The sequence below is a fragment of the Lithobates pipiens genome, unplaced genomic scaffold, assembly GCF_037356315.1.
Source record: "Lithobates pipiens isolate NorthernLeopardFrog02 unplaced genomic scaffold, aLitPip1_a1.2 Scaffold_35, whole genome shotgun sequence".
In the NCBI taxonomy this organism is placed as follows: domain Eukaryota; kingdom Metazoa; phylum Chordata; class Amphibia; order Anura; family Ranidae; genus Lithobates; species Lithobates pipiens.
The window spans coordinates 1,496,822-1,523,209 of NW_027507811.1; the positions used below are offsets into that span (position 1 = coordinate 1,496,822).

At 49.3% G+C, this 26,388-nt stretch overlaps 3 protein-coding genes across 3 annotated transcripts in view; all 3 read right to left on the reverse strand.

Annotated features, from left to right (window-relative positions):
* Positions 1-26,388, reverse strand: part of LOC143955957 (uncharacterized) — a 151,943-nt gene that overhangs the window by 105,184 nt on the left and 20,371 nt on the right. The window lies entirely within an intron of this gene.
* The window catches only part of LOC143955430 (uncharacterized), a 31,509-nt gene continuing 11,124 nt past the window's right edge, over positions 6,004-26,388 (reverse strand). The window contains exons 2-3 of the mRNA XM_077465478.1: positions 9,204-9,229; positions 6,004-9,092 (exon numbers count right to left, since the gene is read on the reverse strand). Of these exons, the coding sequence (XP_077321604.1) occupies positions 7,431-9,092; positions 9,204-9,229 (1,688 nt within the window). The 3' untranslated portion in view covers positions 6,004-7,430. The remainder of the gene's footprint in view (positions 9,093-9,203; positions 9,230-26,388) is intronic.
* On the reverse strand, positions 9,088-15,001 carry LOC143955882 (uncharacterized). The gene is made up of 5 exons (XM_077466003.1): positions 14,439-15,001; positions 14,225-14,322; positions 13,941-14,147; positions 13,642-13,851; positions 9,088-13,548 (listed from the first exon to the last, which is right to left on the reverse strand). Exons 1-5 carry the CDS (start codon positions 14,521-14,523, stop codon positions 13,366-13,368), a joined length of 783 nt encoding a protein of 260 aa, XP_077322129.1. The 5' UTR covers positions 14,524-15,001; the 3' UTR covers positions 9,088-13,365.

Below are 26,388 nucleotides of genomic sequence, written 5' to 3' on the forward strand. Positions count from 1 at the left end.
GGTGATGGTGTGGAGGAGGAATTACGGGTGGAAATATATATGGGAATGAGAATGTAGTTGGCGTTTCAGAAACATGACTTGACTGCTCACAAGACTGGGCTGTTTGTATTCATGCTGATCTTCTTGTTTATAGGGACACAGAAAACATGGAGGGGGGGTTCTCTAAGAAAGATGATCTTGTGGTTGGAGGTGGTGATGGTGTGGAGGAGGAATTACGGGTGGAAATATATATGGGAATGAGAATGTAGTTGGCGTTTCAGAAACATGACTTGACTGCTCACAAGACTGGGCTGTTTGTATTCATGCTGATCTTCTTGTTTATAGGGACACAGAAAACATGGAGGGGGGGTTCTCTAAGAAAGATGATCTTGTGGTTGGAGGTGGTGATGATGCGGAGGAGAAATTACAGGTGGAAATATATATGGGAATGAGAATGTAGTTGGCGTTTCAGAAACATGACTTGACTGCTCACAAGACTGGGCTGTTTGTATTCATGCTGATCTTCTTGTTTATAGGGACACAGAAAACATGGAGGGGGGGTTCTCTAAGGCCGCGTACACACGGGCGGACTGTTTGCCCAACCTTGTTCGGCAAACAGTTTCATCAAACAGTCCGCTCAAAATTTGCATGAGCGGACTTGCCCACACACGAGCGGACTGTTTGACGAACAAGGTTGGGCAAACAGTTCGCTCAACTTTTGAAATGAACGGACTCGCCCACGTAAGGCGGAGGCAAATCCGCCCATTTCGAGCGCGTGTACAGGTAGGCGGGGCCCGCAAAGGAGACGTCGCGGGCTCCGCCGCCTGGAATGGGCTTAAAGGGGAACCCCAACGCCGAAAAAAATCGGCGTGGGGGTTCCCCCCAAGTCCACACCAGACCCTTGTCCGAGCACGCTACCCGGCCGGCCAGGAAAGGGGGGCGAGCGAGCGCGCCCCCCCTCCTGAGCCGTACCAGGCCGCGTGCCCTCAACATGGGGGGTGCCTTGGGGAAGGGGGGGCCGCGCGGCCCCCCCACCCCAAAGCACCTTGTCCCCATGTTGATGAGGACAAGGGCCTCTTCCCGACAACCCTGGCCGTTGGTTGTCGGGGTCTGCGGGCGGGGGGCTTATCGGAATCCGGGAGCCCCCTTTAAGAAGGGGGCCCCCGGATACCGGCCCCCCACCCTATGTGAATGAGTATGGGGTACAATGTACCCCTACCCATTCACCTGTGAAATAAAGTACAATAAAAAACACAACACAGAGAAAAAATATTTTATTGCACAGCTCCGGGGGTCTTCCGTCTTCGGGGGTCTTCTCGCCGGACTCCTCCGCTATGTGTGTGTAGCTCTTTTGCTAGCGGAGGAGTCCGGCTTTCTTCCTCCCCGCCGCCGGCCTCTTCTCCCGACTTCGGGGGTCTTGTCCCCCTCTTCGGTTCTTCTGCCGGGCCACCGCGCCTGGTCCGGTCTTCTGTCGCCGTCTTCCGTTCTTCTGTCGCCGCCTTCGGTTCTTCTGCCGGGCCACCGCGCCTTCTTGTAGCTCTTTTACAGGCGGTGGCCCGGTCTTGTCGCCGCTGTCGTCGCCGCCGCCGCCGCCTTCCGTTCTTGTTCTTCTTGTTCTTCTTCTTCTTCTCCTGGAGATGTTGACTCGACGATCTCTCCGGCCGGAATGCCAGAGCCGCGCTGTGCGGTCACTTATATAGTGACAATGGGGCGGTGTCACATGGTATATGTCACATGGGTTGGTCACATGGTGACCCCGCCCCCTTACGATGTCATAGTCCCCATGTGACATCAACCCATGTGACCAACCCATGTGACATATACCATGTGACACCGCCCCATTGTCACTATATAAGTGGCAGCGGAGCGTGTCCCTGGCATTCCGGCCGGAGAGATCGTCGAGTCAACATCTCCAGGAGAAGAAGAAGAAGAACAAGAAGAAGAACAAGAACGGAAGGCGGCGGCGGCGGCGACGACAGCGGCGACAGAAGACCGGGCCACCGCCTGTAAAAGAGCTACAAGAAGGCGCGGTGGCCCGGCAGAAGAACCGAAGGCGGCGACAGAAGAACGGAAGACGGCGACAGAAGACCGGACCAGGCGCGGTGGCCCGGCAGAAGAACCGAAGAGGGGGACAAGACCCCCGAAGTCGGGAGAAGAGGCCGGCGGCGGGGAGGAAGAAAGCCGGACTCCTCCGCTAGCAAAAGAGCTACACACACATAGCGGAGGAGTCCGGCGAGAAGACCCCCGAAGACGGAAGACCCCCGGAGCTGTGCAATAAAATATTTTTTCTCTGTGTTGTGTTTTTTATTGTACTTTATTTCACAGGTGAATGGGTAGGGGTACATTGTACCCCATACTCATTCACATAGGGTGGGGGGCCGGTATCCGGGGGCCCCCTTCTTAAAGGGGGCTCCCGGATTCCGATAAGCCCCCCGCCCGCAGACCCCGACAACCAACGGCCAGGGTTGTCGGGAAGAGGCCCTTGTTCTCATCAACATGGGGACAAGGTGCTTTGGGGTGGGGGGGCCGCGCGGCCCCCCCTTCCCCAAGGCACCCCCCATGTTGAGGGCACGCGGCCTGGTACGGCTCAGGAGGGGGGGCGCGCTCGCTCGCCCCCCTTTCCTGGCCGGCCGGGTAGCGTGCTCGGACAAGGGTCTGGTGTGGACTTGGGGGGAACCCCCACGCCGATTTTTTTCGGCGTTGGGGCTCCCCTTTAAGCCCATTCCAGGCGGCGGAGCCCGCAACGTCTCCTTCGCGGGCCCCGCCTACCTGTACACGCGCTCGAAATGGGCGGACTTTCCGAGCGGGAACAGTCCGCTCATTTCGAAAGTACAGCGGACAAGCCCACACACGGGCGAACTGTTCGCTCAAACACAGTTTTTCGGAATTTCCGAAAGACTTTGTCCGTCCAACTGTCCGCTGAAACTGTCCGCTGAAAGCCCACACACGAGCGGACTGTCCGCCCAAACACTGTTCAGCGGACAAGGTTGGGCGAACAGTCCGCCCGTGTGTACGCGGCCTAAGAAAGATGATCTTGTGGTTGGAGGTGGTGATGGTGCGGAGGAGGAATTACGGGTGGAAATATATATGGGAATGAGAATGTAGTTGGCGTTTCAGAAACACGACTTGACTGCTTACAAGACTGGGCTGTTTGTATTCATGCTGATCTTCTTTTTTATAGGGAAAGAGAAAACATGGAGGGGGTTCTCTAAGAAAGATGATCTTGTGGTTGGAGGTGGTGATGGTGTGGAGGAGGAATTACGGGTGGAAATATATATGGGAATGAGAATGTAGTTGGCGTTTCAGAAACACGGCTTGACTCCTCACAAGACTGGGCTGTTTGTATTCATACTGATCTTTTTGTTTATAGGGACATGGGACATAGAAAACATGGAGGGGGGTTCTCTATCTTAGATGTGATCTAATAAAGATGATCTTGTGGTTGTAGGTTGTGTGTCAGCAAACGAATACAGCTAATGGTCATTGTCTTGCAGCTAATGCTCGTGCATCAGCACATAGACGAGCTCGGGCTAGTATCCAGAGTGCACTGACACGTAGGTGCATTTGTGTGCGCCAGCATGCACGTCCACGCGCATTGGCGCCAAGCTGCCTATTTAAAATAGATCCTGCTGTGCGTTAATCGCTGGATGTTGTTCATCTTCCCTGTGTTCCTGCTTACGCTGACTGATCTCGCGTTGCTGACCCGGCTAGTTTCTGACCTTGCTCTGTGGATTTTTGAATCCTCGGACTACTTACTGCCTGCTTGATTAGTACTGACCTCAGCCTACTGCTGGACCTTACTTTGCCTCCTCCTCTGGTACTGACCTTGGTCTGCTACCTGACCATACTTCAGTCTCATCGTGTATGACCCTGGCTTTCACTGATGAGGTCTCTGTCCCTGGCAGTCACCTGCTACCCAGCTACTGGAACCTGTGCTTCTTTGAGCCTTCAGGGGTGCTTGCTTGGACCACAGCTGCAAGGGAAGCCCTCTTGCCAGCTTGGCCTCCAACCAAGGTACATGACAGAGTCATGGCACAGAGGAGGAATTACGGGTGGAATGATATATATGTGTATGATCTGATGAACATATAGGGAAGGGAGGGTAGGGAAAGGGTCGGAGCAACATCAGGAAGGATTTAACACCCCCCCCCCCCCCCAATAACTGGAGATCCATGGATTTCTTCCATTTCTTGACCTTGCCTAGCAAGACCGCTGCCATTTTTTCATTAACCAGATACCAGGAAATCTTGGCTTTAACCTGTGCAATGGTCGGGAACCCCAGATTTCCAATTTCTCGCCAAGGTCCTTTTGGCGACTGTACAAAATAAAAGATATCGGCCTAAATTGGTTGGCCGCGCATTGAGCAGGTTTCAGGGTAACGCCTCATAAAGGTTCTTAGGCCGCGTACATACGGGCGGATTGTCTGCCCAACTTAGTCCGCTGAACCGTGTTTCAGCGGACAATCCGCTCGTGTGTGGGCTTCAGCGGACTTTTTCAGCGGACAGTCTGACGGACTTTGTCTTTCGGAATTTCCGTAATATTGTCCGCTGAAACTTGGTTTTGTCCGTCCAAACTTGGTTTCAGCGGACAGTCCGCTCGTGTGTAGGCAAGTTGGATGGACTAAGTATGGCGCATGCTCAGAAAGGATTTACACGGCCGAAGGTTGCATTGCAGTGTATTGGACGTCGTATTTCTAGTCCCGTCGTACGTGCTGTACACGTCATCGCGCAAGTTTTCAGCGGACTGTCTGTTCATCGTGTGTGGTCAAGTCCGTTCATTCAAAATTTGGACGGACTGTCTGTCGGATTGTCTGACGAACTTAGTTGGGCAGACAATCCGCCCGTGTGTACGCGGCCTTAGGGATACTGGTGTCCACAAGTGTATAAATAAGTGGGCATACCCACCTCCAGAATCTTTTTTTTATCCTGGGTCACTGCCACCACACATGCACCATGGTACCAGCCGAACCACAGCCCCGGAAACAACCACCCGTTGAAACTGGAGTCTACTACAGACGCCCCGAGATTTATGAGGAGGGTGAATGTCAATGTGGGTCACTTGTGATAGAAAAAGAACAAAAAGGAACTAAACTTTTAATAAAAAAAAAACATCAGACTTTTATTCATCAACTTACAAAAGAATATTGTGATTTTAAGTAGAAATATCGATTTTAAACCATTATTAGGTTACACAATTGCACGGGGTCAACGTTGTAGCTTTATTGTCCCAGACAAAATATACACTCCATCAGATTCTACCCCTCCGGGGCAACCGATATGTGCAGTAGAGCCCCAACCCCAGGCCGCGGACCTGCGCCAGGCTGTGGGGCAGAGTAACCTGTACACCAACCTCCAGAGGGCACTGGTCCCCTTTTAATGGTATCACTACACCCTTCTCTCTGGTGTAGTGGTGGGAGGAGAGACGGGCTGGGGGCAGGATCTATTAGCACTGGTGAAACCCAGGCTGCACCACAACCCCCTGAGGTGACAGGCTGCAACAACCCCCCCCCCCCTCCAAAATCACAGGCTGCAAACACCACCCCCCCCCCCCCAGGTTATAATCTGTCTCCCCCCCAAAGATGACAGGCTGCAACACCCCCTCGGCACCTCCCGAAACCCCCCTCCCGAGGAGAACAGCTGCAACCACCACACAAATATCAACCAACCCCCCTGGTCAGTGAAGGGACTTCATTGCCCGGTGAGTGGAGGGATTGCCTTCCAAGCAGCTGGTCCCTGGTGTGGGGTGGGTTGGGGACTTCTGCAGTACAGTACCCTATGAACGGTGCTGTTCTAACTTGAGAGTCCGTTTTTGTTGGCTTGCTACCAAAACCCATCCAGTAGGTGGCTCTCTCCAAGAAAATGCAGGCGTCTGTGAAGGTCCATGGTACCACCCCCTACATTGACAGTCTTGTCTGATCTCTCCTGCTCTTCATCCACTAGGAATATCGAACATCTGTCTCTCCAGGGGAGATCAAGCTACATTGCAGGAGGAACTCAACCACTAGTGACCTGCCCCCCCCCCCCCCCTCCCGTCTTCTATTGTCTTTGGTCGGTTTCTGTCTCTGATGGATTCCCAGTTTGACTTCAGCTAGTTCCTGACCATGGCTTGTCTATAATGATTCCCAGTTTGACCTCAGCTAATTCCTGACCATAGCTTGTCTCTGCCGATTCCTGGTTCAACTCCAGCTAGTCCCTGACCATGGCTTGTCTCTGCTGATTCCTAGTTCAACCTCAGCTATTAGCTGACCTCAACTAGTTCCTGACCTCGGCTTGTCTCGTATGATTCCCATTTTGACTTCAGCTAGCTCCTGACCATGGCTTGTCTCTGTTGATTCCTGGTTCAACCTCAGCTAGTAGCTAACCTCAGCTAGTTCCTGACCACGGCTTGGCTCGAATGATTCCCAGTTTGACCTCAGCTAGTTCCTGACTATAACATGTATGGTACCACCCCTACATTGACAGTCTTGTCTGATCTCTCCTGCTGCTCTTCATCCACTAGGAATATCGAACATCTGTCTCACCAGGGGAGATCAAGCTACATTGCAGGAGGAACTCAACCACTAGTGACCTGCCCCCCCTCCCGTCTTCTATTGTCTTTGGTCGGTTTCTGTCTCTGATGGATTCCCAGTTTGACTTCAGCTAGTTCCTGACCATAGCTTGTCTATAATGATTCCCAGTTTGACCTCAGCTAGTTCCTGACCATAGCTTGTCTCTGCTGATTCCTGGTTCAACTCCAGCTAGTCCCTGACCATGGCTTGTCTCTGCTGATTCCTGGTTCAACCTCAGCTATTAGCTGACCTCAACTAGTTCCTGACCTCGGCTTGTCTCGTATGATTCCCATTTTGACTTCAGCTAGCTCCTGACCATGGCTTGTCTCGATTGATTCCCAGTTTGACTTTAGCTAGTTCCTGACCATGGCTTGTCTCTGTTGATTCCTGGTTCAACCTCAGCTATTAGCTGACCTCAACTAGTTCCTGACAATGGCTTGTCTCGTATGATTCCCATTTTGACTTCAGCTAGTTCCTGACCACGGCTTGTCTCTGTTGATTCCTGGTTCAACCTCAGCTAGTAGCTAACCTCAGCTAGTTCCTGACCACGGCTTGGCTCGAATGATTCCCAGTTTGACCTCAGCTAGTTCCTGACCATAACATGTATGGTACCACCCCTACATTGACAGTCTTGTCTGATCTCCCCTGCTGCTCTTCATCCACTAGGAATATCGAACATCTGTCTCACCAGGGGAGATCAAGCTACATTGCAGGAGGAACTCAACCACTAGTAACCTGCCCCCCCCCCCTCCCGTCTTCTATTGTCTTTGGTCGGTTCTCATATTCTTTTGAAGCCTCTTTTACATTTTTGAAGATCGGAGAACCGTTCAGTCGGCGTTCTGAGGTTTGCATCAAGATGTCCTTTTTCCAATCCAAGTAGAAGACACCTCCCACACTCCAGACCCTAAAAGTTGTGCGGGGTTCTAACATGTTTGGCAAGACTGCACTGCTGTGAAAAACTTTTCCCGCACTTGGGGCAGGAATACGGCTTCTCGCCCGTGTGGCATCTCTGATGTTTACCAAGATCTGACTTCCGCACAAAACATTTCTGGCACTCGGAGCACGAAAAAGGCTTCTCCCCCGTGTGACATAGCTGATGTACCGAAAGATAGGACTTCTCCGAAAAACATTTCCCGCACTCAGGGCAGGAAAACGGCTTCTCCCCCGTGTGAGATCTCTGATGCCTGACAAGTGTTGATTTCAGCGTATAACTCTGCCCGCAGTCAGGGCAGGAGTACGGCTTTTCCCCCGTGTGAGATCTTTGATGTGTGACAAGTTCTGATTTCCGCGGATAGCTTTTCCCGCATTCGGGACAGGAATACGGCTTCATGCCCGAGTGGCATCTCAGATGTACGGAAAGGTGAGACTTCTGCGAAAAGCATTTCCCGCACTCAGGGCAAGAGAACGGCTTCTCCCCCGTGTGAGACCTCTGATGTGCGGCCAGATCTGGTTTACGTAGAAAACGTTTCTCACACTCAGGACAGGAGTACGGCTTCTCCCCCGTGTGACACCTCTGATGTTCAGACAGATAAGACATCCGTGAAAAACGTTTCCCGCACTCATTACAGGAATACGGCTTTTCCCCAGTGTGAGTCCTCTCATGTCTGATAAGTGCTGATTTCAATGGGAAGTATTTCCCGCACTCAGCACAGGAAAAGGGCATGTTGCCTGTGTGATTTATTTGATGCCTGATAAGTTGAGATTGCCACAGAAAACATTTCCCGCACTCAGAGCAGGAATACAGCTTCTCCCCGGTGTGAGACCTTTGATGTCTGACAAGAGCCGATTTCCATGGGTAACATTTTCCGCACACAGTACAGGAATACGGCTTTTCCCCGGTATGAGATCTTAGATGTCTGACAAGAGCAGATTTCCGCGGATAACATTTCCCGCATTCGGGACAGGAATGTGGCTTTTCACCTCTGTGAGATAGTTGGTGTTTATCTAAATCCGATTTCCTGCCGAAACACATTCCACACTCGGTACAGGTAAAAATCTGTTGAAGGACGGCACCGTCCCTCACAGTCTCATAAGTCAGATAAGAGGAATACGATGGTCCGGCACCGTCCCGCACAGTCTGAGTTTCCTCGGGATAAGAGGAATACGGTGGTCCGGCACCGTCCCGCACAGTCTGAGGTTCCTCGGGATAAGAGGAATACGATGGTCCGGCACCGTCCCGCACAGTCTGAGTTTCCTCGGGATTAGAGGAATACGATGGTCCGGCACCGTCCCGCACAGTCTGAGGTTCCTCGGGATAAGAGGAATACGATGGTCCGGCACCGTCCCGCACAGTCTGAGGTTCCTCGGGATAAGAGGAATACGATGGTCCGGCACCGTCCCGCACAGTCTGAGGTTCCTCGGGATAAGAGGAATACGATGGTCCATCTACACTGTGTGGTGCCGGATGGACATTTGAGGTAGTCGGGTTTTCTCCTGGACTATACTGTGTGATGTCCTCATCTTCTACTTTACAGTCTGGAGACAAAGTGAGACAATCCTCTGAGGTTTTCCTCATCTCCCGTCCATCTACTAAAATAGAAATACAAAGATTATTACTAGACATCAGCTGATTGGTTCTTCAATCACTATGATCTATCAATGAAGGTTCATTCAGAACATGGAAGGGACTTTGAGAGTAAACTCATCATCAAAAAGCTATTGAATATTCGGGGGATACCAAAGACACAAACTGCTCCTTAGCACCTGAAATAGACAGTCAGGACGGGTTAAGAAGCCGCATAAAAATGGGTAATTTCCATTCCGTTTCCTGTGCATACGCATTTGTGAGGTCGTACTACGCAAACATATTCGCTTACAGTGTAAAATCAATTCCAATCTTGGCACCAGGAAGCCTATTTAAAGAGCAGAGCTGAACTAGAACGTTGCCGGATAGTCTTCAGCTATAGCCTGTGGAAATCGGAGTTCCCACTACTAACCTGGCCTGCCCTTGGACTTGTTTCTGCTCTGCCTTTCTGCTACTGACCTCAGTTAGTTCCTGACCATGGCTTGTCTCTGCTGATTCTTGGTTCAATCTTAGCTAATATCTGACCTCAGCTAGTTCCTGACCATGGCTTGTCTCTAATGATTCCCAGTTTGACCTCAGCTAGTTGCGGACTATGGCTAATGCAAATTTTTGGTTCAACCTCAGCTAGTAGCTCACTTCAGCTAGTTCCTGACCATAGCTTGTCTCTGCTGATTCCTGGTTCAACCTCAGCTAGTCCCTGACCACAGCTTGTCTCCTGGGTTGACCTTCACTAGTTTCTGACCACAGATTGTCTCTGATGGATTCCCAGTTTGACTTCAGCTAGTTCCTGACCATAGCTTGTCTCCGCTGATTCCTGGTTCAATTCCAGCTAGTCCCTGACCATGGCTTGTCTCTGCTGATTCCTGGTTCAACCTCAGCTATTAGCTGACCTCAACTAGTTCCTGACCACGGCTTGTCTCGAATGATTCCCATTTTGACTTCACCTAGCTCCTGACCATGGCTTGTCTCGATTGATTCCCAGTTTGACTTTAGCTAGTTCCTGACCATGGCTTGTCTCTGCTGATTCCTGGTTCAACCTCAGCTAGTAGCTAACCTCAGCTAGTTCTTGACCACAGCTTGGCTCGAATGATTCCCAGTTTCACCTCAGCTAGTTCCTGACCATAGCTTGTCTCTGCCAATTCCTGGTTCAACTCCAGCTAGTCCCTGACCATGGCTTGTCTGTGCTGATTCCCAGTTTGACCTCGGCTAGTTCCTGACCATGGTTTGTCTCAAATGATTCCCAGTTTGACTTCAGCTAGTTCCTAACCATGGCTTGTCTCGAATGATTCCCAGTTTGACCTCAGCTAATTCCTGAACATGGCTTGTCTCGAATGATTCCCAGTTTGACCTCGGGCTAGATCCTGACCATGGCTTGTCTCTGCTGATTCCTGCTTCAACTTCAGCTAGTAGCTGACCTCGGCTAGTTCCTGACCACAGCAGGTCTCTAATGATTCCCAGTTTGACCACAGCTAGTTCTTGACTATTCCTGGTTCAACTCCAGCTAGTCTCTGACCATGGCTTGTCTCGAATCATTCCCAGTTTGACCTTGGCTAGTTCCTGATCACGGCTTGTCTCAAATGATTCCCGGTTTGACCCCAGCTAGTTCCTGACCATGGCTTGTCTCGAATGATTCCCAGTTGGACCTCAGCTAGTTCCTGACTATGGCTTGTCTCTGCTGATTCCTGGTTCAACCTCAGCTAGTAGCTGACCTTGGCTAGTTCTGGACCACGGCTTGCCTCGAATGATTCCCAGTTTGACTTCAGCTAATTCCTGACCCTGGCTTGTCTCTGCCTATTCCTGGTTCAACTCCAGATAGTAGCTGACCTCAGCTAGTTCCTGACCACTGCTTGTCTCGAATGATTCTCAGTTTGACTTCAGCTAGTTCCTGATCATGGCTTGTTTCGAATGATTCCCAGTTTGACCTCGGGTACTTCCTGACCACAGCTTGTCCCAAATGATTCCCAGTTTGACCTCAGCTAGTTCCTGATCATGGCTTGTCTTGAATGATTCCCAGTTTGACCTCAGCTAGTTCCTGACCATAGCTTGTCTCTGCCGATTTCTGGTTCGGCTTCAGCCAGTCCCTGACCATTGCCTGTCTGTGCTGATTCCCAATTTGACCTCAGCTGGTTCCTGATCATGGCTTCTCTCTGCTGATTCCTGGTTCAACCTCAGCTAGTTCCTGACCATAGCTTGTCTCCTGGGTTGACCTCTGCTAGTTCCTAACCGCGGCTTGTCTCAAATGATTCCCAGTTTGACCCCAGCTAGTTCCTGATCATGGCTTGTCTCTAATGATTCCCAGTTGGCCCTCAGCTAGTTCCTGACTATGGCTTGTCTCTGCTGATTCCTGGTTAAACCTCAGCTATTAGCTGACCTCAGCTAGTTCCTGACCATGGCTTGTCTCTAATTATTCCCAGTTTGACCTCAGCTAGTTCCTGACCATAGCTTGTCTCCTGGGTTGACCTCCGCTAGTTCCTGACCACAGCTTGCCTCTGATGATTCCCAATTTGACCTCAGCTAGTTTCTGACCATGGCTTGTCTCTGCTGATTCCTGGTTCAACCTCAGCTGGTAGCTGACCTCAGCTAGTTTCTGCCCACGGCTTGTCTCAAATGATTCACAGTTTGACCTCAGCTAGTTCCTGACCATGGCTTGTCTCTGCTGATTCCTGGTTCAACCTCAGCTAGTAGCTGACCTCGGCTAGTTCCTGACCACGGCTTGTCTCAAATGATTCACAGTTTGACTTCAGCTAGTTCCTGACCACAGCTTGTCTCTGATGATCCCCAGTTTAACCTCAGCTAGTTTTTAACCATGACTTGTCTCTGCCGATTTCTGGTTTAACCTCAGCTAGTACCTGACCACGTGCTTGTCTCTGCTCATTCCCGGTTGACATCAGCTAGACCTTGACTACTGCTCACCTCTGCTGACCTTCTTGGTGTGATCTCAGCTTATCTCCTGCTGTCCTCTTGGTTACTGACCACAGCCCACCCAGACCATATTTATAGCCTGCTGTGTGTCTCAGTGTTCTTTGCAGCTACCTTCCAGTTGGTCTGCACATGCACCCCACACCCAAGCCTGCCTGCAGAAGGGAGCTTCCGTAGACTGGAGTCATGGCACCCGTTTGGCTCTGTGCCCTCCCACTCCCTGTACTGCACTCCAAGGCTGTCTGGACCAAAGGTGTAGAGGAAGTCTTCCTGTCACCTCGGCCTCCAGCCAGATATTTGATAGGGACCCACAGCCTGAGCGGTTCAATTGTACCCTTCTGAACATTTGATAAACACTCATGTTGAGGAAGAAATAACACTGGCATAGACATACAGTATAAGCAGTGTTTCGTGTAAAAACCTTGATGTGACGGGGTATTTACATTACATGCCTACGTTCAAGAGAGAAGCTTAGTTACCAGTGGATGGGAAACAGTTCTGAAAAAGCCATCACTGCGGTGTGTTAAGCCACTGTACCCGTGGGTGAAAACCCCCTACCCTATACCATACACACCACAGTGGGCCATTCCCTTTATCGCATATTATGCTGTAAACAATTCTGTGTAGGTGCTAAGATAAGTATATTTCATTTGAAACTGCAAATTCTGTTTCTTTGGGGACCAAAGACTTTTAGTGGGGGGGGGGGGGGACTCTGTTTTAGGAATATCTCAAACTGGGTATTCTTGTGGCTGTGCTGCAGCCTGCGATTCCTTCCTATCAAGAAACTCATCAAGGAAAGAGAGAGAGAGAGAGGTGAACGAAGGTGCAGGTTCGCCACAAAAGGAAACAAAAATTGTAGTAGGGGACAGCCCTGTATAGATCCAAGGGACCACCAGGTTAGATCCATGTGGACCACCAGGAAAATAAAAATGAGTGTGGAGCTGGCAGGGGAAAAAAGGACTGAACCCTCATTGGCATTAAATTATGCTGATCCCTGGAGAAGCTAGAGGGTGACCCATTCGCTGAGCAAAGATTGTCCAGCCCATCTCTCCAGTGAACACCAGAGGGCAGACTGCATCCAGGTGGCCATTCATCAGACGGGTGAGCAGCCTCTGGCCACCCATTGTAATGTCATGACTATATAATGTACGAAAAAGTGTATACAGTGCAGGAGTCAGGAGTATGTAACATACAACAATGTAGAATGCAGGGGTCTGGAGTATATAACATACACCATAATGCATAGAGTGCAGTGGTCAGCAGAATCCCAGAATGCAACACAGAGAAGGAGGATTGTCCAGAAGATAGAAAATCTAATGTGCAGGACAGTGACCATTACCAGATTATTACAGGCTGATATTGCTCAGTCCCCACCCTACCCTGAACCAATCCGAGATCAGTATGAACAGAGGGATGTATTTAATGTTAATGACCCACCTGTGCTGATCTCTGTAGGAGTGTCCTCCTCTATAAATGTCCCCGTTATTCCATCCTCCTCCATAGACTGCTGATCATCCCTCACATACCTCTCTTCTTCTTCTGATTTCACCTCAACTTTTATATTTATCAGATCTTCACCCTAAACCAAGAGAATGAGAGACAATAACGTCTTGGAAGGTCTATAAATAATCTTCATGAGTCACTTATGTTCTAGACGCACTGTCCCACCAACCTGATGATGATGGTGGGGGGTGGTGTGACCTCCCTGCGTGGAATCCCGGGAATACAGAGGACGGGGACATCTCTCTGGTGGGTTCCTGTAGCTGGATGACTCCACCATTCCACTTTTTGGAAACTCAGGCTTCTCTATCACTCCATCCTCATCATCCTCCTCTTTTATCTCTTCTTTCACCTCAACTTTAGGATCTCTCAGGTTTCCACTCTGAATATATAATAAAAATGACATGAATGGTAACAATGCAGATAATGTACAGATCCTAATGATACTATCAGTGATTGTTCCTCATCTACCTGATGATGGTGGGGGATGGTGTGACCTTCCTGTGTGGAATCCCGGGAATACAGAGGACGGGGACATCTCTCTGGTGGGTTCCTGGTATTTGGTGGCTCCATCATATCCTTGTGTCCTTCTGAAAACTCCTCCATCACTCCATACTCCTCATCCTCCTCTTTATACTCTTCTTTTACAACAATATTATAATTCTCAAAGTTCACACTCTGAAAATATAAAACATTCATTGTAACAAACATTCTTGTATATAAATCATGACTACCAATAATTGTTCCTCATCTACCTGATGATGGTGGGGGATGGTGTCTTCTTCCTGTGTGGAATCCCGGGAATACAGAGGACGGGGACATCTCTCTGGTGGGTTCCCATTACTGGATCCATCTGTAGGAAACACACACACTGACTGAATACATTGTTTCTATGTGTTTATCAGATGATGGGGGATCTAGGTGGAGCCTCCGTACTGCTCTCTCCTTTACAATAAAGTCTCCTCTTACCCGGTGATGTGAGGGGCGGCTGATTGGCCATCATGACGTCCTTGTAGAGATCCTTGTGTCCTTCTAAATACTCCCACTCCTCCATGGAGAAATAGACAGTGACATCCTGACACCTTATAGGAACCTGACACACACAATGATACAGTCACCATCCAGACACAAGATTATCAGGATACCAAGATGTTGGTGAAGATCTCTAGTTTTCTATGATTGTATGGAGGTGTCATCCATCAATTCACCTTAGCACGCCGCATGAGCTGTGGGAAAGTCTGTAAGGCGTGTGAGGGATACAATACAACTTCTCTTCTTATTGTTTCTCCTGTCTGTCCGGGTCAGTGAGGTGTGGGCACTGTGATGGTCATATGGACGAGAAGGTTCACTGGAGCAATCCTCCTCACCTCTCCGGTCAGGTCTGTGTTTTATTAATAGAGATAAGAGTGATGTCATGTGACCTCCCAGAATCCTCCTCACCTCTCCGGTCAGGTCTGTGTTTTATTAATAGAGATAAGAGTGATGTCATGTGACCTCCCAGAATCCTCCTCACCTCTCCGGTCAGGTCTGTGTTTTATTAATAGAGATAAGAGTGATGTCATGTGACCTCCCAGAATCCTCCTCACCTCTCCGGTCAGGTCTGTGTTTTATTAATAGAGATAAGAGTGATGTCATGTGACCTCCCAGAATCCTCCTCACCTCTCCGGTCAGGTCTGTGTTTTATTAATAGAGATAAGAGAGATGTCATGTGACCTCCCAGAATCCTCCTCACCTCTCCGGTCAGGTCTGTGTTTTATTAATAGAGATAAGAGTGATGTCATGTGACCTCCTCCCAGAATCCTCCTCACCTCTCCGGTCAGGTCTGTGTTTTATTAATAGAGATAAGAGTGATGTCATGTGACCTCCCAGAATCCTCCTCACCAACAGGCCCACATAGGAAATAGGTTCGAGAAGGGCTAGACAGACTCAGGGAGCAGCATGTAGCACCTTACACCCAAAAATGGCTTTAGAAGAGGTCTGAACATTCACCTGGTAGAACTTAAGAAATGTGTAAACAGAAGCTGAGGCGGTAGCCTTAAAAATCTGAGAAACAGATGACTGATGCTGGAAACCCTAGGAAGCACCAACATATCTGGTAGAGTGCAATTTAACAGGGAAAGAATGAAACCCAATCCTTTAGACCAGGGATATCCAATTAGCGGACCTCCAGCTGTTGCAAAACTACAAGTCCCACCATGGCTCTGCCTCTGGGTGTCATGCTCCTGGCTGTCAGAGTCTTGCTATGCCTCATGGGACTTGTAGTTCTGCAACAGCCGGAGGTCCGCTAATTGGATATCCCTGCTTTAGACCAAAAGCTTGAACGATGACTTGTCTAATTCACCCAGCAATGGTGGAGCGAGAACAGGGAGTCCTCTGTGGGAACAGAGCTAAGCCCCCAGAAGAGCGGCCCTGGACCCCGTGCAACTTAACACGATGCAGCACATGCCAAGCTGGACACCCACAGGATCCAGTGTCTAAAGTAACATTATAGACTGACCCCACATTTTTTATCCAAGTGGGGTCAGGGTTGGGTTCCCTCAAGGTTGGGCCAAGGATTCAACTGATCTAGAAGTTGCAGAAAGAGCCGCAGTGGTTGTGGTAAAGCCAGGAATCTGGATAGAAGAATCATCTGAAGATGACCACACGTCAGTAGAACTTTTTTTGGAATGTTTGATCGATTTTCTAGTAGACATGTGCAAAAGGAAAAAAATTTGTTTAGTTTCGTTTCATTTTAATTCATTAATTTCGTTTAGTTATATTCGTTAACTTCCTTAAATTCGTTTTCGGATTTCGTTTAGTTTTCTACCGAATTCGAAAAATCGGCCACATTCGAAATTATTTCAACCAAATTCGAAAATATTTCTACCGGATTCAAAATGATTTCAACATGATTCGAAATTATTTCAACCGCATTCGAAATTATTTCAACATGATTCGAAATTATTTCAACCGCATTCTAAAATATTTTGTGACCCGACTTTAGGGCCATGTATCTCGGGGTCACTTGGTGCTAGAAACTCCACATTTGGATATGTTGTAGTGCTAGTACTATTGTGTTTGCATACCAAATTTGGGGTGTCTAGCTATAAGTGACCCCGAGATATGTGGCCCCAAAATCGGGTCGCAAAATGTCATTCTCTGCTTCAGAAAAGTGCTTGACATTTTGTGACCCGAATTTGGGGCCACGTATCTCGGGGTCACTTGGTGCTAGAAACTCTAAATTTGGTATGCAAACACAATTGTACTAGCACTACAACATATCCAAATTTTTAGTTTATAGCACCAAGTGACCCAGAGATACATGGCCCTAAAGTTGGGTCACAAAATATTTTCGAATGCGGTTGAAATAATGTCGAATCATGTTGAAATAATGTCGAATCCGATATTGAGTCGAATTTCGGCCGAATTTGGTTGAATTCGTTAGCATTGTAATTCAGTAATTCGGATGCATCCGAATAATGAAAATTCGTTCGAATTTCGAATCGGAACGAAACGAAATGCACATGTCTATACACCACCCCCCCAGGTGAAATGATTTCAACATGATTCAAAATTATTTCAACCGCATTCGAAAATATTTTGTGACACGACTTTAGAGCCATGTATCTTGGGATCACTTGGGGTCACTCCAAATTCGGATATGTTGTAGTGCTAGTACTATTGTGTTTGCATAACAAATTTGGAGTTTCTAGCTATAAATGACCCCGAGATACGTGGCCCAAAATTCAGGTCACAAAATGTCAAGCACTTTTCTGCAGCAGAGAATGACATTTTGCGACCCGAATTGGGGCCACACATCTCAGGGTCACTTATAGCTAGAAACCCCAAATTTGGTATGCAAACACAATAGTACTAGCACTACAACATATCCAAATTTGGAGTTTCTAGCACTAAGTGACCCCGAGATACATGGCCCTAAAGTCGGGTCACAAAATATTTTCGAATGCGGTTGAAATAATATTGAATCATGTTGAAATCATTTCAAATCCGGTAGAAATATTTTCGAATTTGGTTGAAATATTTTCGAATTTGGTTGAAATCATTTCGAATGCGGTTGAAATCATTTCGAATCATGTTGAAATCATTTAGTACTTCGGCTCAAATACAATACATCACCCTTCTAACTCAGCACTTTGCCAGTAATCCATCCTCCAGAAAAAAATTTATTAGCTGATTGGACTATAAGATTTACTTTGAGCTGACCTTTTGTTTCATTAGATCTTTAAAGAATTACCGAATCATGTCGAATTCATTCGTTATATTTCTTTCGTATTCGTTGTAATTCGTTATTTTTTTATTCGGATGCATCCGAATGTCCGAAAGACGCAAAATTCGGCCGAATTTTGATTTGTTACGAAACGAATTGCACAAGCCTATTTTCTAGTGGGGGTCAAATCGGCATTTGTTTTCGACCGAAGTATGAAAGTTCAAAGAAGGATGGAAATTTTTTTTTTTTTTTTAATCAAATGAACGAACTTCTGCGGATGTGGTTTTTCATTCTGAAAATGTGTACACATCGTAATGAAAACCCATTTGATACGTCTGGGCCTCCATCCCCCAAAGCGGGTCTGGACAAATTTAGCTTTTCATCGAAATTCGCCATCTTCAGAGAGGAAAACCTCAAGAGGAAAGAGGTAGGTCCTCTCCGGAGGGATGGACTGATAGAGACACATCTAGGGTTACCACCTCATCCCTTTAAACCCAAACACATATGAATTACACGGGTTCTGTGGCTCATTAAGGTGGTAATTAAACTCACTTGATGCCCCGTCTGCATTCAGTTAGCCTCAGAACCCGTGTAATTCATATGTGCTCAGGTTTAAAGGGATGAGGTGTTCTGCCCCTGAATCTGAACCCTAAATCTAGGTCTGCACACTATATATGTGTGTATCATCATCTGCTGGAGATAAAAGACCTCACAATGACTATGGAGGAAGAGGACGGACATGACGGGGGGTTACTGGGTGTAAATAGAAAATAAGATCTTATTACCTTCTCTGCTGCCACTTCCAGCAACGTCTCCTCTCTACTTCCTCCCGACTCAACTCTAACCTGGAACTACCTATTTATACCTGACATCACTTCCTGTCTTCCATAGAGACTTTCCGTCCTGTACGTGAGAGCTCCACCCTGTGGAGGTCAGGGGAAGTGCAGCCCTGAGAAACGTCAATGAGTGTATTGAGAAGGGGCTGAATATTTTGTGTTGTTTGGATGGGGGTTGTACTCCTCCGCCTTCTTCCACCCAAAAATAATGTGTTCCCTGTGGTTCCCAGTCCTGCTGTCTCCGTTTCCCCCCAGATATGCAGTCTCTGCGCACACCCCCCCCCCCCATATAATCCTGCTGTTCCTCCCCAATCCCAGTGTCTCTGTGTTTCCCAATCAGTCCCCCCCACCAGTCCTCAACTCTCTGTGTCCCCCTTCTTTATGTCCCCCTCTCCATGAAGCCTCTAAACACTTCCAGTCCTGCCATCTCGGTTTTTCCTCCCCAATCCTGTGGTCTCCATGTCCCCCCACTAGTCTTGCTGTGTCTTCTCCCCTACATCCTTTGGTCTCTGTGGGCCCCTCACCAGTCCTGCGGTCACTTTGCCTAACCTGTTCTGTGGTCTGTGCGTCCCTCAATAATCCTGTAGTCTGTGTTTTACCCCTTCATTTTGGCTGACTCTGTTTCCTCCCGAGTCCCACGATCCCTTTGTTCCCCAACCAGTCCTGCAATGTCTATGTCCCCCCCACCAGTTCTGCAGTATCTGTCCCACCCAGTCCTCTGGTCTCTGTTTTCCCCACCAGTCCTGCGGTCTATGTCCCTCCACCAGTCCTGCAGTCTCTGTTTCCCCAAACAGTCCTGCAATGTGTCCCTCTACCAGTCCTGCAGGCTCAGTCCCCCCCCCCCACCAGTCCTGCAGTATGTCCCTCTACCAGTCCCGTGGTCTCGGTTCCCTCACCAGTCCTACAGTCTTTGTCCCACACCAGTCCTGCAATATGTCCCCCTACCAGTCCTGTGGTCTCGGTTCCCTCACCAGTCCTACAGTCTTTGTCCCACACCAGTCCTGCAGTATGTCCCTCTACTAGTCCTGTGGTCTCGGTTCCCTCACCAGTCCTACAGTCTTTGTCCCACACCAGTCCTGCAATATGTCCCTCTACCAGTCCTGTGGTCTCGATTCCCCCACCAGTCCTGCAGTCTGTGTCCCCCCACCAGTCCTGCAGTATGTCCCTCTACCAGTCCCGTGGTCTCGGTTCCCTCACCAGTCCTACAGTCTTTGTCCCACACCAGTCCTGCAATATGTCCCTCTACCAGTCCTGTGGTCTCGGTTCCCCCACCAGTCCTGCAGTCTGTGTCCCCCCACCAGTCCTGCAGTATGTCCCTCTACCAGTCCCGTGGTCTCGGTTCCCTCACCAGTCCTACAGTCTTTGTCCCACACCAGTCCTGCAATATGTCCCTCTACCAGTCCTGTGGTCTCGGTTCCCTCACCAGTCCTGCAGTCTGTGTCCCCCCCACCAGTCCTGCAGTATGTCCCTCTACCAGTCTTGTCGTCTCGGTTCCCCCACCAGTCCTGCAGTCTGTGTCCCTCCACCAGTCCTGCAGTATGTCCCTCTACCAGTCTTGTCGTCTCGGTTCCCCCACCAGTCCTGCAGTCTGTGTCCCCCCACCAGTCCTGCAGTATGTCCCTCTACCAGTCTTGTGGTCTCGGTTCCCTGACCAGTCCTACAGTCTTTGTCCCAAACCAGTCCTGCAATATGTCCCTCTACCAGTCCTGTGGTCTCGGTTCCCCCACCAGCCATGCAGTCTGTGTCCCCCCACCAGTCCTGCAATACATCCCTCTACCAGTCCTGCATTCTCGGTTTTCCCCCACCAGTCTTTTGGTCTGTGTACCCCCAACCAGTGAAGAAAAAGGTCATTTGAAGTCATTGGTTTATGACCCCAAAGCTTTCCATCTGGGATAGTTCACCACACTCCTTAGTAAATGTGTAAAAAGAAAATTAGAGCCCTGATGAAAGGGGGGTGATTTGACCTTTGAAACACGTTGGGTTCTTCTATTGGTTGTAGGAAGGAAATGTGCACATTTAATTTGTAATTTGATGCTTGATTTCTTCCTTTCACCTAAACTCCTCAAGTAGGGCGAGGAGTAAAGGGAGACGGAGGGGGGGGGGGGGGTCTTTTCTGAGAGAAAAGTTTGATTTCCTTTTTTGCAAAATATGCTAAGACTTCAATAAAAATGATCAGATTAAAAAAAAATTCAAATAAAATAAAATAATAGAGAAGGACCTCTTGAGATGAAGAATAGATATGGTGTGAAGAGTGTGCCTGGCAGGCATGAGCATGGCAAATGTCTAAGACCCATACATTGCTGGACAATGGGAGGAAAAATGCCCCAGTATAAGCTGTGGGTAAAAATTTCCTGCAGTTTGAAGGGGGGATGGGGCAGTTGGGGCGATCAGGGACACCTGGGATACCCTGGAAACAAGAGTACCTTGGATCAGTGGGTGGAAAAAATGTCGGTTAGTGTGTGTGGGAGGAAGAATGCCCTGAAGTTGGTGGCCAGTGGAGGCAAAAAAGATGCATTGCTATCAGTGAGGTATTGTGGGGGGCACTTGGAACAATAGTGTCCAGTTGTAGATGGTGGAGAATGATAGGGCATGAATAGGGGAGGGCAGGTGTAGTTGGCACTCCTTAGTACCCCATGAACGTCCGTTAATAACACTGCTAACGAAAACCAATCATAATTGGTGTTCCAGTAACACGGCTTTGCTCCTCACAAGACTGGGCTGTTGGTATTTATGCTGATCCTCTTGTTTAGAGGGACACGGGACATAGAAAATATGGGGAGGGGGTTCCTCTATATTAGATGTTAAGTGAAAGTGAGGAAGAAAGATAGTGGTTGGAGGTTGTGATGGTACGGAAAAGGAATTACGGGTGAAAAGATAGATGGGTCTATGAAGTGATGCACTTATAATTGGAGTCTACAACAGACGTCCTGAAATTTATACTGAGGGTGAGGATGTGGTTGGAGTTCCAGAAACATGGCTGGACTCCTGACAAGACTGGGCTGTTTGTTTTCATTCTGATCCTCTTGTTTAGAGGGACACAGGACATATAAAAGATGGAGGTGATTTCTCTATGTTAGATGTGATTCGAAAGTGAGAAAGAATGATGATCTTGTGGTTGGAGGATGTGGTTGGAGTTCCAGAAACACAACTTGGCTCCTCACAAGACTGGGCTGTTGGTATTCATGCTGATCCCCTTGTTTAGAGGGACACGGGACATAGAAAAAATGGGGAGGGGGTTCCTGTATGTTAGATGTGATGTGAAAGTGAGGAAGAAAGTTGATCTTGTGGATGGAGGTGGTGATGATGCGGAGGAGGAACTACGGGTGGTATGATAGATGGGTCTATGAACTGATGAACTTATAATTGGAGTGTCATGGTTATGCAGTGTTCTTCCTGTGTTTGCTTACCTCCCCTCATGTCTTCAGCCTAAGAGACCAGCCACTTCCACCTGGTGGTTTTTATAACCTCTCCTCTAAGCATGGCTCCACCCCAGGCCCTATCAGGGAGCCCTATATTAACCTGTGCACTGCAGGCCTTCAGGGCTGATCAACCATTGTGTATTCCTTTGTGTGTTAGCTTCCTGTTGCCTGCCGTGTGCTCTGCTACTGTTTTCCGTTACCGACTTTGGCGTGTCTTGACTATCCTTGTTTGCCTGTGATCCTGACCTTTTGGCGTGTACCCGACTATTCTTGTCTGCTTGTGGCCCCGACCTTGGCTTTGTCCCTCACCATCCCTATCCTCCTGTTGCCTACTGTGGGTGTGAGCTGGGGGACCCTGGGGGTCGCGACCTGGAGCCAGTTGCAGCCAAGTCCATCCTCACCACCAAAGGCGCTGGTGAACACCTGCTGGCTCTTAGACTCCGCGCCACAGGTAATCTTACGCTCTAACCCCAGTGGTATCTGTCCCCCGTCTGCAGCAGTCAGCCGTAGGGTCCACAACCTTGCGGTGCACTCCTGATCCCTACGGTGGGCACTTGTCACCTCGCCTCAAGGTGACCTGACATGTAGTTTACTACAGACATTCTGAAATTGATGGAGAGGGTGAGAATAAACAACCAATCTGGGTCATTTGTGGTAGAAAAGGAATAAGAGGAAATAAACTTTTATATAACAAATCCAAAGTCAAACTTTTTTTAAGCAACTTACAAAGAATCTCTCCTTAGTCCCCCATGACCTAAGAGTTAATAACATTGCTTGGGGAAACCCATCATTTAGTTGGTGTTCAAGAAACACGGCTGGACTCCTGACTAGACTGGGCTGTTTGTATTCATGCTGATCCTCTTGTTTAGAGGGACATGGGACATAGAAAAGATGGAGAGGGAGGTCCTCTATGTTAGATGTTAAGTAGGGATGAGCTTCGTGTTCGAGTCGAACGTACGTTCGACTCGAACATTGGCTGCTCGTCCGTTCGGCGAAATCCGAACTCTTGGTCCGTTTGCGTCAAAATTCGTGTGGCGCGCACGGCCCACAATGCACTGCGATGGCGCAGTGCATTGCTGGCTCGTGATTGGCCAAGCATGCACTGTGACCCCGCATGCTTGGCCAATCGCAGCGCCAGCAGAGAGGAGAGCCATGATTGGCCACAGGCATCCTGCCTGTGGCCAATCATAGCTCAGGCTGTGTAGTGCACGCCCCACACTATATAAGGACGCCTTTGAGGCGGCCTCGTGTAGTGTGTTAGCATCTGAAGCAGTGGGTGTTCTGTGCACCTTCAACACAGTACACACCAATCGTTTTTGGCTGATTTCCTATCTTGCTGCTGTGTAGTGGTTATTGTCTGTGCCCTGACCGCAGTATACACCACTATATTCACCTCACCTATATAGCTAGTGATCTAGCTTTAATAATAGAGCTTGCAGTCAGTAGTGTTAGGAGATAGTGCGTGCTGTCTGCGTGCTCTGTACCCAGTACATACCGCTATAATCCACCTACATAGCTCTTCTCTATTTGGGCCCAATTGTCATCTGCAGGAGTTATTGGAAGTTGTGTGTGCTTCCAGCACAGCACAGTATACATCTGTATATACCCCTTTATCTCTGCTGTTCTCTGGTTATTGTCTGCGTGCCCTGACCGCAGTATACACCGCTATATTCACCTCACCTATATAGCTAGTGGTCCATCTTTAATAATAGAGCTTGCAGTCAGTAGTGTTAGGAGATAGTGCGTGCTGTCTGCGTGCTCTGTACCCAGTACATACCGCTATAATACACCTACATAGCTCTTCTCTATTTGGGCCCAATTGTCATCTGCAGGAGTTATTGGAAGTTGTGTGTGCTTCCAGCACAGCACAGTATACATCTGTATATACCCCTTTATCTCTGGTGTTCTCTGGTTATTGTCTGCGTGCCCTGACCGCAGTATACACCGCTATATTCACCTCACCTATATAGCTAGTGGTCCATCTTTAATAATAGAGCTTGCAGTCAGTAGTGTTAGGAGATAGTGCGTGCTGTCTGCGTGCTCTGTACCCAGTACATACCGCTATAATCCACCTACATAGCTGTTCTCTATTTGAGCCCACTTGCCATCTGCAGGAGTTATTGGAAGTTGTGTGTGCCTCCAGCACAGCACAGTATACATCTGTATACACCCCTTTATCTCTGGTGTTCTATAAAAAAAGGCATCTGCAGGAGTTAGTGGGTGTTGTGTGCCTCCAGCACAATATAAACTACCCAACTGCTGTTTTACCCAACTCCCTTCAGGCCATTACCATGTCTGGAAGGCCAGCAAGGAGAGGCAGACAGGCGCGAGCCGATAAAAGAGGGCAAGCAGGCTCTGTGTCTAGAGACAACAGTGCTGGTCATGGACGTGGTGCATTGTCATCAGCACATGGCCATGGGACACGCTTGTCCTTCTTTTCTGCAGCTGGACATGTTGAACCGCAACATGCCAACGACTTGGTAGAGTGGATGACCAAGCCCTCTTCATCCTCCTCATCCTCTCAGCCAACGCATCGTCTTCCCTCCTCTCAATGTCATCATCAGTGACTCCTTCCCTAGACCCACCACGTCCTCCTGAGGAGTCTCCTGAACTCTTTGAGCACAGTGTTGGGTACATGCTCCAGGAGGATGCCCAGTGTTTTGTGGGCTCTGATGATGACACTCAGCTACAGGAAGGCAGTAGCGTGAGCGCAGAGAGAGGGGATGCTCAAGAAGGACAGCAATCTGGCAGTCATGTTCCACAAGCTGCAGCATACTGCCAGGTTTGCTCCAGCGATGAAGAGGGAGGGGATGATGAGGGCACTGACTCCACGTGGGTGCCTGGTAGGAGAGAGGAGGAGGAGGCACATGTCCAACGAGGCAGGATGCCCTCCGGGGGCCAGCTTAGGGGTAGCACACCGACTGAATCACACCGCAGAGCTCCGCCTGTGCAGGGCGCTGCCTCTGCGCGTTATTCTAAAAGTTCTTTGGTGTGGACATTTTTTGAGACGAGTGCATCAGATCGCACCGCTGCTATTTGCAACATATGTCTCAAGCGTATCTCGTGTGGCCAAAACATCAGCCGCTTGGGCACCACATGCTTGACCAAACATATGTTGACCTGCCATGCAGCTCGTTGGCAAGCGTACCTCAAAGACCCACACCAAAGAACAAAGCGGACCTCTCCTTGCTCCTCATCAGCTGGCATCTCCAACCCCACTAGACCTTCAGTCCTCTCTGAAACCTGCTCTGAGAGGAATGAAGGTGTAGAATTAGGTGTGTCACAGCCAAGTGCCTTCGGGAACTCTGCTAGTGGTACATCCACGTCCAATTGTAGCAGGCAAATGTCCCTGCCCCAGCTGCTGGACCGGCGGAAGAAGTTTACTCCCAGCCATCCACATGCCCAGCGGTTGAATGCTAGCTTGGCTAAATTGCTAGCACTTCAACTGCTGCCTTTTCAGTTGGTAGACTCGGCCCCCTTCCGTGAGTTTGTACAATGTGCGGTTCCTCAGTGGCCGGTCCCCAAACGCCACTTTTTCTCACGGAAGGCGATTCCGGCTCTCTACCGGCATGTGGAAGGCAATGTCCTTGCCTCGCTGGACAGGGCGGTCAGCGGTAAGGTGCATATTACCGCTGACTCATGGTCCAGCAGGCATGGACAGGGACGTTACCTGTCTTTCACGGCCCATTGGGTCACTCTTCTGGCTGCTGGGAAGGATGCAGGACAAGGTGCAGTAGTGTTGGAGGTTGTTCCGCCACCACGCCTCCAAAATGCTACTATTGGTTGTGACACACCTCTCTCCTCCACCTCCTCCTCTTCTTCTTCCTCCATGGCCTCTTCCAGTGCTCTGTCCTCAGAACCAGCGGTGCTCCGTAGGCGTTCCAGGGGCTACGCAAGTACACAGGCAAAACGATGCCATGCCGTGCTTGCGCTGGTTTGTTTGGGGGACAGGAGCCACACTGGGGCAGATGTTTTGTCAGCTCTGCAGGGGCAGGCCGAGAGGTGGTTGACGCCACGCCAGCTTAAGCCAGGAATGGTGGTTTGCGACAATGGCACCAACCTCCTCTTCGCCCTCCGACAGGGACAACTGACCCATGTGCCCTGTGTAGCTCACGTCCTTAACCTGGTGGTGCAGCGGTTCTTGGGCAGGTACCCCGGCTTACAGGATGTCCTGAAGCAGGCCAAGAAAGTCTGTGTGCATTTCCGCCGATCATTTAATGCCTGTGCTTGGCTGGCTGAGCTCCAAAAGGAGTTGAACCTGCCCAAGAACCGCCTTATATGTGACATGCCCACCAGATGGAACTCAACATTGGCCATGCTGCAGCGGCTGCACACGCAGCAGAGGACCATCAATGAGTACCTGTGCGACTACGGCACCAGGACAGGGTCAGGGGAGCTTGGTTTTTTCTCACCACGCCAGTGGGGCATGATCAGGGAGGCATGCACTGTCCTGTCAC